Source organism: Procambarus clarkii, chromosome 15 (assembly GCF_040958095.1).
Source record: "Procambarus clarkii isolate CNS0578487 chromosome 15, FALCON_Pclarkii_2.0, whole genome shotgun sequence".
NCBI lineage: Eukaryota > Metazoa > Arthropoda > Malacostraca > Decapoda > Cambaridae > Procambarus > Procambarus clarkii.
Window position 1 is genome coordinate 22,922,845 of NC_091164.1, and position 14,536 is coordinate 22,937,380.

A 14,536-nucleotide genomic window follows, 5' to 3' on the forward strand; every position below is an offset into this window, starting at 1 on the left:
ACAGTCCTCTTCTGTTTTAATCCTTCTCATAATTTTAGCATCGTCCGCAAACATTGAGAGAAATGAATCGATACCCTCCGGGAGATCATTTACATATATCAGAAACAAGATAGGACCGAGTACAGAGCCCTGTGGGACTCCACTGGTGACTTCACGCCAATCGGAGGTCTCACCCCTCACCGTAACTCTCTGCTTCCTATTGCTTAGATACTCCCTTATCCACTGGAGCACCTTACCAGCTACACCTGCCTGTCTCTCCAGCTTATGTACCAGCCTCTTATGCGGTACTGTGTCAAAGGCTTTCCGACAATCCAAGAAAATGCAGTCCGCCCAGCCCTCTCTTTCTTGCTTAATCTGTGTCACCTGATCGTAGAATTCTATCAAGCCTGTAAGGCAAGATTTACCCTCCCTGAATCCATGTTGGCGATTTGTCACGAAGTCCCTTCTCTCCAGATGTGTTACCAGGTTTTTTCTCACGATCTTCTCCATCACCTTGCATGGTATACAAGTCAAGGACACTGGCCTGTAGTTCAGTGCCTCTTGTCTGTCGCCCTTTTTGTATATTGGGACCACATTCGCCGTCTTCCTTATTTCTGGTAGGTCTCCCGTCTCTAGTGACTTACTATACACTATGGAGAGTGGCAGGCAAAGTGCCTCTGCACACTCTTTCAGTACCCATGGTGAGATCCCATCTGGACCAACAGCCTTTCTAACATCCAGATCCAGCAGGTGTCTCTTGACCTCCTCTCTCGTAATTTCGAACTCCTCCAAGGCCGCCTGGTTTACCTCCCTTTCTCCTAGCACAGTGACCTCACCCTGTTCTATTGTGAAGACCTCCTGGAACCTCTTGTTGAGTTCCTCACACACCTCTCTGTCATTCTCTGTATACCTGTCCTCGCCTGTTCTAAGTTTCAATACCTGTTCTTTCACTGTTGTTTTCCTTCTGATGTGACTGTGGAGTAGCTTTGGTTCGGTCTTGGCTTTGTTTGCTATATCATTTTCAAAATTTTTCTCTGCTTCTCTTCTCACCCTGACGTACTCATTCCTGGTTCTCTGGTATCTCTCTCTGCTTTCTGGTGTTCTGTTATTCCGGAAGTTCCTCCACGCCTTTTTGTTCAGTTTCTTCGCCTCCATACATGCCCTATTATACCATGGATTCTTCTGTTGCTTCTCGGATTTTTCCCTTTGGGCCGGGATGAACCTGTTTACTGCCTCCTGACACTTTTGGGTAACATAGTCCATCATACCCTGTACAGACTTGTCTCTTGTGTGTGTGTGTGTGTGTGTGTGTGTGTGTGTGTGTGTGTGTACTCACCTATATGTACTCACCTATATGTGCTTGCAGGATCGAGCATTGACTCTTGGATCCCGCCTTTCTAGCTATCGGTTGTTTACAGCAATGACTCCTGTCCCATTTCCCTATCATACCTAGTTTTAAAAGTATGAATAGTATTTGCTTCCACAACCTGTTCCCCAAGTGCATTCCATTTTTCTACTACTCTCACGCTAAAAGAAAACTTCCTAACATCTCTGTGACTCATCTGAGTTTCCAGTTTCCACCCATGTCCCCTCGTTCTGTTATTATTACGTGTGAACATTTGATCTATTTCCACTTTGTCAATTCCCCTGAGTATTTTATATGTCCCTATCATATCTCCTCTCTCCCTTCTTTTCTCTAGTGTCGTAAGGTTCAGTTCCTTCAGCCGCTCTTCATATCCCATCCCTCGTAGCTCTGGGACAAGCCTCGTCGCAAACCTCTGAACCTTCTCCAGTTTCTTTATGTGTTTCTTCAGGTGGGGGCTCCATGATGGCGCGGCATACTCTAAGACGGGTCTCACGTAGGCAGTGTAAAGCGCCCTAAAAGCTTCCTCATTTAGGTTTCTGAATGAAGTTCTAATTTTCGCCAGTGTAGAGTACGCTGCTGTCGTTATCCTATTTATATGTGCCTCAGGAGTTAGATTGGGTGTCACATCCACTCCCAGGTCTCTTTCTCGAATCGTTACAGGTAGGCTGTTCCCCTTCATTGTGTACTGTCCCTTTGGTCTCCTGTCACCTGATCCCATTTCCATAACTTTACATTTACTGGTGTTAAACTCCAGTAGCCATTTCTCTGACCATCTCTGCAGCCTGTGTAAGTCCTCTTGGAGGATCCTACAATCCTCGTCTGTCACAACTCTTCTCATTAATTTTGCGTCATCTGCAAACATTGACATGTATGATTCCACTCCTGTAAACATATCATTTACGTAAATTAGAAAGAGGATTGGTCCCAGCACCGATCCTTGAGGTACTCCACTTGTTACTGTTCGCCAGTCCGACTTTTCGCCCCTTACCATTACCCTCTGGCTCCTTCCTGTTAGGTAGTTCTTCACCCATACTAGGGCCTTTCCGCTTACTCCTGCCTGCCTCTCAAGTTTGTATAGCAGTCTCATGTGCGGTACCGTATCAAAGGCCTTTTGGCAGTCAAGAAATATGCAGTCTGCCCAGCCTTCTCTGTCCTGCCTTATCCTTGTTACTTTATCATAGAATTCTAAAAGGTTTGTTAGGCATGATTTCCCTGTCCAGAACCCATGTTGGTGCTTGTTTACAAACCCAATGCTCTCCAGGTGCTCAACAAGTCTTAGCCTAATTATTCTTTCAAGTATTTTGCAGGGGATGCTTGTCAGTGATACGGGTCTGTAGTTAAGTGCCTCCTCCCTATCCCCCTTTTTGAAAATCGGTACGACATTTGCCTCCTTCCAGCAACTGGGCAATTCTCCCGACATAAGTGACTCATTGAAGATCATTGCCAGAGGCACGCTGAGAGCCTGCGCTGCCTCTTTAAGTATCCACGGTGATACTTTGTCTGGTCCAACAGCTTTATTTGCATCCAGTGTTGTCAACTGTTTCATTACATCCTCTGCTGTCACCTCTATATCTGATAGTCTTTCATCTTGGGTAATCTCTTCTAACAATGGGAGCTGCTCAGGCTCGGTAGTGAACACTCCATGGAATTTTGCATTCAGTACCTCGCAGATTTCCTTGTCGCTTTCTGTATATGCCCCTTCTGTTTTCCTCAGTCTTGTCACTTGGTCATTTACCGACATCTTCCTTCTTATATGGCTATGTAGTAATTTTGGTTGCTTTTTCGCTTTGACTGCAATATCGTTCTCATAATTTCTTTCCGACACTCGTCTTATGTTAATGTAATCATTCCTAGCTCTGTTACATCTAATCCTGTTGTCCTCTGTCCTTTGTCTTCTGTACTTCCTCCACTCCCTCCTGCTTCTCACCTTTGCTTCCTGACACTGTCTATTAAACCATGGGTTATTATATTCCCTCCTGCTTTTTTTCTTTATTGTTGGAATAAATCTATCTTCAGCCTCCTTGCATTTCAATATGACTTGGGTCATCATACCTTGCACTGTTTTTCCTCTAAGTTCTTCCTCCCACTGCACTTCTCCCAGGTAGTCCCTTATCCCTCTGTAGTCCCCTTTTCTGTAATCCAGTCTCCTTTCCCGGACCTCTTGTCCTTTGGTCACAATTTTAAACTCCATCATGTAGTCAAAGACTAGGACACAATGGTCACTAGCTCCTAGTGGTATTTCATGTTCCAACTGCTCGATGTCTTCTACATTCTGAGTGATAATGAGATCTAATAGGCTGGGCGTATCCCCTCCTCTTTCCCTAGTATCTTCTTTCACATGCTGTGTTAGGAAATTCCTGTCAATAACGTCTACCAGCTTCGCTCCCCAGGTCTCCTCCCCGCCATGGGGATTCCTCGTTTCCCAATCTATCTCTCCGTGATTTAGGTCCCCCATGACCAGCAGCTTCGCTCTCATTCTATGCGCTAAAGTTGCTGCCCTCTGCAGTTCATCCATACATGTCTTGTTGCTGTCCTCGTACTCCTGCCTGGGCCTTCTACTGTTTGGTGGGGGATTGTAGAGTATCAAGATTACAATCTTCTTCCCATCCACTGTCAGGGTTCCATGTATGAAGCTTGTGCTTTCATTGGTACCCGGATTTTCCAGCTCATCAAACTTCCATTTCCGCTTTATTAGTAGTGCCACTCCTCCTCCCTGTCTCTGTGTCCTTTCTTTTCTTATCACCTGGTACCCCTCTGGAAAGATTGCATCCGAGATCATGCCATTTATTTTAGTTTCCACTATTGCCACTATGTCTGGGTCTGCCTCACTAACTCTTTCTTTTATCTCTTCTGCTTTATTGGCTACCCCATCAGCATTGGTGTACCAAACCTTGAGACTCTTCTTGGAAACTCGGGTGTCAGAGTTCCCCCTTTCACCAGGGGTCTGGGGGGAACTGGGGGGTGTCTGGGGGGCAAGTGGGGGCTGTGGGGGCTGTGGGGGCGAGTGGGGGGGTGCTAGGGGGGTGCCTGGGAATGCCTGGTAGGCAAATGGGGTCTGGGCATCTAGGGGGGTAAGAAGGGCATAATGGGTCTGAAAGTTAGGGGTCTGAATAGCATAGGGGGGTTGAGAAATAGAGTGAGACTGAGAGTCAGATAGAGGTTGAGAGGTTGGGGGGAAGAGGGATACTGAGGTGAGATGAGAATGGAGCATGGGTGCTGGGAGTGGAAGAGAGGGTATATTAGATAGGGGGGAATCGGGGGTAGGTGGGGGTTTTGGGGTAGAAGAGGGGAAGAGGGAGATGGGGGAAGGTGTTAGGGGGTCACAAGGTGAGGGGGTTAAATGTGGGCTGGAGGTGCATAGGAGGGGTGAGGGTTGGGTGGGGTTTGGGGGTGAGTGGAAGAGGGGTGCAGTGGAAGCTGGGATGGAGTAGATGGAATTGAAGTCAATGGGGTAGAAGGGGCAGGGGAGTGGGAAGGGGTATTTGGGGAGGGGGGATGGGAAGGTGGGTTTGGGGAGGGCATGGCTTGACCCACTGGGGTCGCTGACAAGTGTGATGTAGCAGGGGCAGGGGAATCGTTGTGGAGGTGCAAATGTGGAAGGGACAGGGGGGTTTTGGGAGGCTGAGGCAGGGGGGATGTATAGGAGGGCTGAGTTGGGGAGGATGCGACCTGGGAGGTGACCTGGGAGGTGACCTGGGAGGTGACCTGGGATGTGACCTGGGAGGTGAGATTACCTGGGAGGTTAGTACGTTGTCGTTGTTGCCATCTATTTTTGTGGGCTGTTTGCTCATCTTTCGTCATAAACCTCTCTATAAACACATTGTAAAACACATTGTGTGTGTGTGTGTGTGTGTGTGTGTGTGTGGTTGTAAAAATGCCTGAAATAAGAAAATATAGTTATATAAAATTTAATTACTGAAGCATATATAGTTGTTTTGATTGGATAATAAAGGCGGTATAGTACATAGGTCATGTTAGGGTATTCAATGTCGTTTCTCGTTTGTGTGCGTGAGACTTGCGAGAGTCCCTGTGGCTTGTGTACCTGGCTTAAGTAAAGCCGGGTACACAACCATCATCACTATCCATCTGCACTACAAACACCCATCAACACCTTAACCATCTTTACTACACACTATCTTCCTCGCTGTAACTATTGTAACTATTCACCACCATTACCACTGTAACCATCTTCACCACACACAACCAACAGACCTGTAACCATCTTCACCACACACAACCAACAGACCTGTGACCATCTTCACCACACACAACCAACAGACCTGTGACCATCTTCACCACACACAACCAACAGACCTGTGACCATCTTCACCACACACAACCAACAGACCTGTGACCATCTACAGCATATACGACCATCCTCATCACTGTAACCTTATTCATTACATGGTGTTGTTAGGCCTGTAACCGTCATCACTACCCATGCTGGGATGACCTTTCCATCTACAGACATTCCTCTGCTTAACCTTCTTCCCAGCCCTTCATCACCTTCCTTCACATTAATGAGCTCCCGTCTCCTTTACCTTCCCTCTCCTTCACCACCTTCCCTACCACTCACAATCTTCCCTACCCTTCACCACCTTCCCTACCACTCACAACCTTCCCTACCCTTCACCACCTTCCCTACCACTCACAACCTTCCCTATCCTTCACCACCGCATGAGCAACGCACATGTGTTGTTGAGCCTACATACCGGATAGGAGTGCAGTGTTGCTTGTGACAAGTATGGGAAGAAGTTGCTCCAAAGAGGACAGAACTACTATCATGAAAACCACCAAGCCATTACACCTATATAGCACTAAAGAGGACAGTAGAAAACTGATAAAGAAAAGTTATAATGTGACTGTTCACATCTTGATGATTTTTCACCTATATGAATTTTATGTAGTTTTGGTCTTTTTCCTTGAGTCCAACTCCTAGTAAAACTTTGTACATGTCTGCTGTGTAGGCACATTGGTTTACCCTGAACTTCAGCAAGACATCATGCAGCCTTTGGGGTTAAACAAGGATCTGTTTGTAAACAATCATTAGGACTTGTCGCCGGTGGATTTTTATTGGCACAACACTTAAACACTCTCCTTCAGTGATTAGTTTATGACTGTTTAGTCACAGCGCGATGTGGCAGGTAATTGTCTTCTCATATATTGTCGCTGTTCATGACTTTTATTAACTTGTTTTACAACTGTTGTGCCTTGGTACAACATGGTACAACATGGCCTCTCATGGTACTTTTTGAAGTGATCAGGTTTCTTTCTCAATTTTGCAATTTGTACATAAATTGGCTACAAGCAAGTTATAGATGGTAGGAAAAGATTTTTGCAACTGGTGGGAAGACCAGGTACTGGTGGGAAGACCAGGTACTGGTGGGAAGACCAGGTACTGGTAGTAAGCCCAGGTACTGGTGGTAAGACCAGGTACTGGTGGTAAGACCAGGTACTGGTGGTAAGACCAGGTACTGGTGGTAAGACCAGGTACTGGTGGGAAGACCAGGTACTGGTGGTAAGCCCAGGTACTGGTGGTAAGACCAGGTACTGGTGGTAAGACCAGGTACTGGTGGTAAGACCAGGTACTGGTGGTAAGACCAGGTACTGGTGGGAAGACCAGGTACTGGTGGTAAGCCCAGGTACTGGTGGTAAGACCAGGTACTGGTGGTAAGACCAGGTACTGGTGGTAAGACCAGGTACTGGTGGTAAGACCAGGTACTGGTGGTAAGACCAGGTACTGGTGGTAAGACCAGGTACTGGTGGGAAGACCAGGTACTGGTGGTAAGCCCAGGTACTGGTGGTAAGACCAGGTACTGGTGGTAAGACCAGGTACTGGTGGTAAGACCAGGTACTGGTGGGAAGACCAGGTACTGGTGGGAAGACCAGGTACTGGTGGGAAGCCCAGGTACTGGTGGTAAGACCAGGTACTGGTGGTAAGACCAGGTACTGGTGGTAAGACCAGGTACTGGTGGTAAGACCAGGTACTGGTGGTAAGACCAGGTACTGGTGGGAAGACCAGGTACTGGTGGGAAGACCAGGTACTGGTGGGAAGACCAGGTACTGGTGGTAAGACCAGGTACTGGTGGTAAGACCAGGTACTGGTGGGAAGACCAGGTACTGGTGGGAAGACCAGGTACTGGTGGGAAGACCAGGTACTGGTGGGAAGACCAGGTACTGGTGGGAAGACCAGGTACTGGTGGTAAGACCAGGTACTGGTGGTAAGACCAGGTACTGGTGGTAAGCCCAGGTACTGGTAGTAAGCCCAGGTACTGGTGGTAAGCCCAGGTACTGGTGGGAAGCCCAGGTACTGATGGTAAGCCCAGGTACTGGTGGGAAGACCAGGTACTGAAGGTAAGCCCAGGTACTGCTGGTAAGCCCAGGTACTGGTGGTAAACCCAGGTACTGGTGGTAAGACCAGGTACTGGTGGTAACCCCAGGTACTGGTGGTAAGCCCAGGTACTGATGGGAAGCCCAGGTACTGGTGGTAAGCCCAGGTACTGGTGGTAAGCCCAGGTACTGGTGGTAAGCCCAGGTACTGGTGGTAAGCACATACATCATCTGAACTTGCGTGTACTGGCAGCATCCCAACAGTGTCAAGACTCCACAGTTTATAGACAGGATTCAGTTCATCATCAGTCATGTAACTGATTGTTAGAGCTGATTGTTCCGTACCTAGTCAAGCCATTTCAGTGCTTCTGCATGAAGAAAGTTATATATCACTGAGAAGTCAATACCTGCTCCACCGGAGTTGACTTCTCAGGGCATAATAATGACTCGATCATTAACATATCTCGTGCTGGCACTAACATGTTCGTTCCCAATGTTTTGCCATTCACCAGAAGATATGAGAGATAATGGTCCACTCCCATTTGGATACCTATACCCGTAATGTGCGGTGGAATTTATCTCAAGATCTGCTATGAAAATTACTATTTTTGAGGAATTTCACTGTGGCTCCGAGCCCATTTACATGCAGGCCAGACGGAGTTTTTTAGGAACTTGTAAGATGCTAGAAGACTTGCAAGATGCTAGAAGACTTGCAAGATGCTAGAAGACTTGCAAGATGCTAGATGACTTGTAAGATGCTAGAAGACTTGCAAGATGCTAGAAGACTTGCAAGATGCTAGAAGACTTGCAAGATGCTAGAAGACTTGCAAGATGCTAGAAGACTTGCAAGATGCTAGAAGACTTGCAAGATGCTAGAAGACTTGCAAGATGCTAGAAGACTTGCAAGACGCTAGAAGACTTGCAAGACGCTAGAAGACTTGCAAGATGCTAGATGACTTGCAAGATGCTAGAAGACTTGCAAGATGCTAGAAGACTTGCAAGATGCTAGAAGACTTGCAAGACGCTAGAAGACTTGCAAGATGCTAGAAGACTTGCATGATGCTAGAAGACTTGCAAGATGCTAGAAGACTTGCAAGATGCTAGAAGACTTGCAAGACGCTAGAAGACTTGCAAGATGCTAGAAGACTTGCAAGACGCTAGAAGACTTGCAAGATGCTAGAAGACTTGCAAGATGCTAGAAGACTTGCAAGACGCTAGAAGACTTGCAAGATGCTAGAAGACTTGCAAGATGCTATAGGACTTGCAAGATGCTAGAAGACTTGCAAGATGCTAGAAGACTTGCAAGATGCTAGAAGACTTGTAAGATGCTAGAAGACTTGTAAGATGCTAGAAGACTTGCAAGATGCTAGAAGACTTGCAAGATTCTAGAGGACTTGCAAGATGCTAGAGGACTTGCAAGATGCTAGAAGACTTGCAAGATGCTAGATGACTTGTAAGATGCTAGAAGACTTGCAAGATGCTAGAAGACTTGCAAGATGCTAGAAGACTTGCAAGATGCTAGAAGACTTGCAAGATGCTAGAAGACTTGCAAGATGCTAGAAGACTTGCAAGATGCTAGAAGACTTGCAAGATGCTAGAAGACTTGCAAGATGCTAGAAGACTTGCAAGATGCTAGAAGACTTGCAAGATGCTAGAAGACTTGCAAGATGCTAGAAGACTTGCAAGATGCTAGAAGACTTGTAAGATGCTAGAAGACTTGTAAGATGCTAGAAGACTTGCAAGATGCTAGAAGACTTGCAAGATGCTAGAAGACTTGCAAGATGCTAGAAGACTTGCAAGATGCTAGAAGACTTGCAAGATGCTAGAAGACTTGCAAGATGCTAGAAGACTTGCAAGATGCTAGATGACTTGCAAGATGCTAGATGACTTGTAAGATGCTAGAAAACTTGCAAGATGCTAGAAGACTTGCAAGATGCTAGAAGACTTGCAAGACGCTAGAAGACTTGCAAGATGCTAGAAGACTTGCAAGATGCTAGAAGACTTGCAAGATGCTAGAAGACTTGCAAGATGCTAGAAGACTTGCAAGACGCTAGAAGACTTGCAAGATGCTAGAAGACTTGCAAGATGCTATAGGACTTGCAAGATGCTAGAAGACTTGCAAGATGCTAGAAGACTTGCAAGATGCTAGAAGACTTGTAAGATGCTAGAAGACTTGTAAGATGCTAGAAGACTTGCAAGACGCTAGAAGACTTGCAAGATGCTAGAAGACTTGCAAGATGCTAGAAGACTTGCAAGATGCTAGAAGACTTGCAAGATGCTAGAAGACTTGCAAGATGCTAGAAGACTTGCAAGATGCTAGAAGACTTGCAAGATGCTAGAAGACTTGCAAGATGCTAGAAGACTTGTAAGATGCTAGAAGACTTGTAAGATGCTAGAAGACTTGCAAGATGCTAGAAGACTTGCAAGATGCTAGAAGACTTGCAAGATGCTAGAAGACTTGCAAGATGCTAGAAGACTTGCAAGATGCTAGAAGACTTGCAAGATGCTAGAAGACTTGCAAGATGCTAGATGACTTGCAAGATGCTAGATGACTTGTAAGATGCTAGAAAACTTGCAAGATGCTAGAAGACTTGCAAGATGCTAGAAGACTTGCAAGACGCTAGAAGACTTGCAAGATGCTAGAAGACTTGCAAGATGCTAGAAGACTTGCAAGATGCTAGAAGACTTGCAAGATGCTAGAAGACTTGCAAGACGCTAGAAGACTTGCAAGATGCTAGAAGACTTGCAAGATGCTATAGGACTTGCAAGATGCTAGAAGACTTGCAAGATGCTAGAAGACTTGCAAGATGCTAGAAGACTTGTAAGATGCTAGAAGACTTGTAAGATGCTAGAAGACTTGCAAGATGCTAGAAGACTTGCAAGATTCTAGAGGACTTGCAAGATGCTAGAGGACTTGCAAGATGCTAGAAGACTTGTAAGATGCTGGAGGACTTGCAAGATGCTAGAAGACTTACAAGATGCTATAGGACTTGCAAGATTCTAGAAGACTTGCAAGATGCTAGAGGACTTGCAAGATGCTAGAGGACTTGCAAGATGCTAGAGAACTTGCAACGTGCTAGAGGTCTTGCAAGATGCTAGAGGTTTTGTAAGAGGCTAGAGAACATGCAAGATGATAGAGCCTCTGTTGCATCCTTCAACTCGTAACTGCTAAATGTTTGAATACCAGAGATACGTCAAACATTCAATGGTTTACATGTGTTCAACAAGGGAGGGAGCTGCCTGTCAGTGGTATTAGCAAGTGTTTCCTTCGAGGAACTCTTACGACCAAGTACATGATGACTCGCGGAACATGAATATGACCTAAACCAGGTCTTTAACCACCATGATGAGTCTTGGAGAAGTGGAGTCATATCTAACAAGTATGCTCAATATATTATGCCATGATGACAGCTATAACCATCACAGGGGAAAGTTTACCAGCTGGCTGTCTTCCCCTGCTGTAAGAGCTCGACCTGGGTAAAGAGAAGACTTTGAAGGTCGGTGCAGCGTCAAGCCTCACACCAGTAGTGTACAGGACCAGGAACCTGTCAGCAGCACTTGCACAACTGACGAATATCATCCATTGCTACAGGAATGGAACCAAGGCAGTCTTTAAAATACTGCAGAGGACGTCAGACTCGCCTCTGATGCTGCACCAGCACTGACAACTCATCTATAAATCGAATAAGACAAAACACGACGGAAATGTGGAGTAAAGCATTATTACCAACACACGAGAGGACTCAACTAGAGTGGAGTGTTGAGGGAACTAAACCTCGCTACACAGGAGGAGGGAAGATGAGGGACATGATAACCCAGCAACAAGTTCAACGATGAATCAACATAGTGGACAAATATGCAGTATACGGAGCGACAGAGCTTTTCTAAGAACGTATTCTTAGATGAATTCTAAGAATGTATGACGAGATTCGAACATTATGAAACAAATTTGAAACAAATGACACAATGTTGCAAGAAAGTATTCAACAAAACGGTTGTTAACTAATAACAGAGCTTTCAACAGTACGTTGCTAAAGTGGCTCAATACGCAGATTGAAAATTAAATATTAGAGCAAAACAAGATTAACAGAAGGAAGTGAGCATGAGCAGCTGAGCAATACCAGGCAACAAATTGGTCTATTAAATGAACAAATCCACAACGGCCTATTGACATAGCTCGGGTGCAGAGGGGGGGGGTTGTGTAAAAGCCTGGTTTGTGCCTCGGAGAGGCTACGGGATCCAGCAAGTTCAGTAGAACTTCGGTTTCAACCCTTTTACCCTGTCGTAGCTCAGTCGATTAAGGCAGTGTCTGGGATACTCCCGGACGCAGGTTCGAATCCTCGTCACGGCCCTTGTGGATTTGTTCATTTGATGCATCACGTTAGTGTGATCTCTGTGTGTGAAATTGGTCTATCTAACGTTTGTAACAAATCATGCGATTCCTCCTATAATTTGGTGCCCGATAATTTACTATGTAAATCAACAGCGGTGTTCTGTAACACATATTTACCCAGATCTCTTCCAGTTGAAATATACATGGACTAAGTCACCACGAAATCTAACCACTTACTTAGAAAGCGGAGCTTAGGAGCTGAAGCTCGCCTCTACAAACATATCTAAGCGAGTATATCATGACGAGTATACACAGCCACACACAGCAACAACAGCAGGCAATATGTTGCTCATGCAAACGAGAAACAAAAATGAGAATGAGAAAAAAAACTAAACACAAGTAAATTCTGCGTTATTTCTGGCAAGAAAGGTGTGAGAGAAAGTAATTCTCGCAACACATCATAGTCTGGCAGATTGATAATATTTTATAACACCCATTTCCTCGTGCCATTGTGACCATCTCCCCTTTCTTGTTACTCTCTCGCCTTCCTCATTATCACACTTTTATTCTCATTATACAAATGCTGACACAAAAGTGTCTCATTACTTCAAGGATTCTCTTGCTGGGTATTGTGCGGTTCCTCTTCCCACCAGGTATTGTGCGGTTCCTCTCACCACCAGGTATTGTGCAGTTCCTCTTACCACCAGGTATTGTGCAGTTCCTCTTACCACCAGGTATTGTGCAGTTCCTCTTACCACCAGGTATTGTGCAGTTCCTCTCACCACCAGGTATTGTGCAGTTCCTCTTACCACCAGGTATTGTGCAGTTCCTCTCACCACCAGGTATTGTGCAGTTCCTCTTACCACCAGGTATTGTGCAGTTCCTCTTACCACCAGGTATTGTGCGGTTCCTCTTACCACCAGGTATTGTGCAGTTCCTCTTACCACCAGGTATTGTGCGGGTCCTCTCACCACCAGGTATTGTGCAGTTCCTCTTACCACCAGGTATTGTGCGGTTCCTCTTACCACCAGGTATTGTGCAGTTCCTCTTACCACCAGGTATTGTGCGGTTCCTCTCACCACCAGGTATTGTGCAGTTCCTCTTACCACCAGGTATTGTGCGGGTCCTCTCACCACCAGGTATTGTGCAGTTCCTCTCACCACCAGGTATTGTGCAGTACCTCTTACCACCAGGTATTGTGCAGTACCTCTTACCACCAGGTATTGTGCGGTTCCTCTCACCACCAGGTATTGTGCAGTTCCTCTTACCACCAGGTATTGTGCAGTTCCTCTTACCACCAGGTATTGTGCAGTTCCTCTTACCACCAGGTATTGTGCGGTTCCTCTCACCACCAGGTATTGTGCGGGTCCTCTCACCACCAGGTATTGTGCGGGTCCTCTTACCACCAGGTATTGTGCGGGTCCTCTCACCACCAGGTATTGTGCGGGTCCTCTCACCACCAGGTATTGTGCAGTTCCTCTTACCACCAGGTATTGTGCGGGTCCTCTTACCACCAGGTATTGTGCAGTTCCTCTTCCCACCAGGTATTGTGCAGTACCTCTTACCACCAGGTATTGTGCAGTTCCTCTTACCACCAGGTATTGTGCGGGTCCTCTTACCACCAGGTATTGTGCAGTTCCTCTTCCCACCAGGTATTGTGCAGTACCTCTTACCACCAGGTATTGTGCAGTACCTCTTACCACCAGGTATTGTGCGGGTCCTCTTACCACCAGGTATTGTGCAGTTCCTCTTACCACCAGGTATTGTGCAGTTCCTCTTACCACCAGGTATTGTGCAGTTCCTCTTACCACCAGGTATTGTGCAGTTCCTCTTACCACCAGGTATTGTGCAGTTCCTCTTACCACCAGGTATTGTGCGGGTCCTCTTACCAACATGTATTGTGCGGGTCCTCTCACCACCAGGTATTGTGCGGGTCCTCTCACCACCAGGTATTGTGCAGTTCCTCTTACCACCAGGTATTGTGCGGGTCCTCTTACCACCAGGTATTGTGCAGTTCCCGACGTTTTAGTCCTCTGTACCGTTATTATTATGCCATGATACCCCGGGTGTTCAGGCAACACAAAGTCCAGTCACTGTGACTCGTTCCTAACCCGGCTAGTGTTCCAGGGTATGCTCCAGTACTGTGTTCCAGGATATGCTCCAGTACAGTGTTCCAGGGTATGCTCCAGTAGTGTGTTCCAGGGTATGCTCCAGTAGTGTGTTCCAGGATATGCTCCAGTACTGTGTTCCAGGGTATGCTCCAGTACTGTGTTCCAAGGATATGCTCCAGTACTGTGTTCCAGGGTATGCTCCAGTAGTGTGTTCCAGGGTATGCTCCAGTAGTGTGTTCCAGGGATATGCTCCAGTAGTGTGTTCCAGGGTATGTTCCAGTACTGTGTTCCAGGGTATGCTCCAGTAGTGTGTTCCAGGGTATGCTCCAGTACTGTGTTCCAGGATATGCTCCAGTACAGTGTTCCAGGGTATGCTCCAGTAGTGTGTTCCAGGGTATGCTCCAGTAGTGTGTTCCA

At 46.3% G+C, this 14,536-nt stretch overlaps 1 protein-coding gene across 1 annotated transcript; it reads left to right on the plus strand.

Moving 5' to 3' along the window:
- Window positions 1–12,588: 12,588 nt before the first annotated feature.
- LOC123759207 (collagen alpha-1(VIII) chain-like) lies at window positions 12,589–14,037 on the plus strand. The gene has a single exon (XM_045744089.2). It carries the CDS (start codon window positions 12,589–12,591, stop codon window positions 14,035–14,037), a length of 1,449 nt encoding a protein of 482 aa, XP_045600045.2.
- Window positions 14,038–14,536: the final 499 nt, after the last annotated feature.

What these genes read in the sequence shown, in the direction of transcription:
- LOC123759207 (XM_045744089.2), top strand. Translation starts at nt 12,589, where the DNA reads ATGCTGACACAAAAGTGTCTCATTACTTCAAGGATTCTCTTGCTGGGT.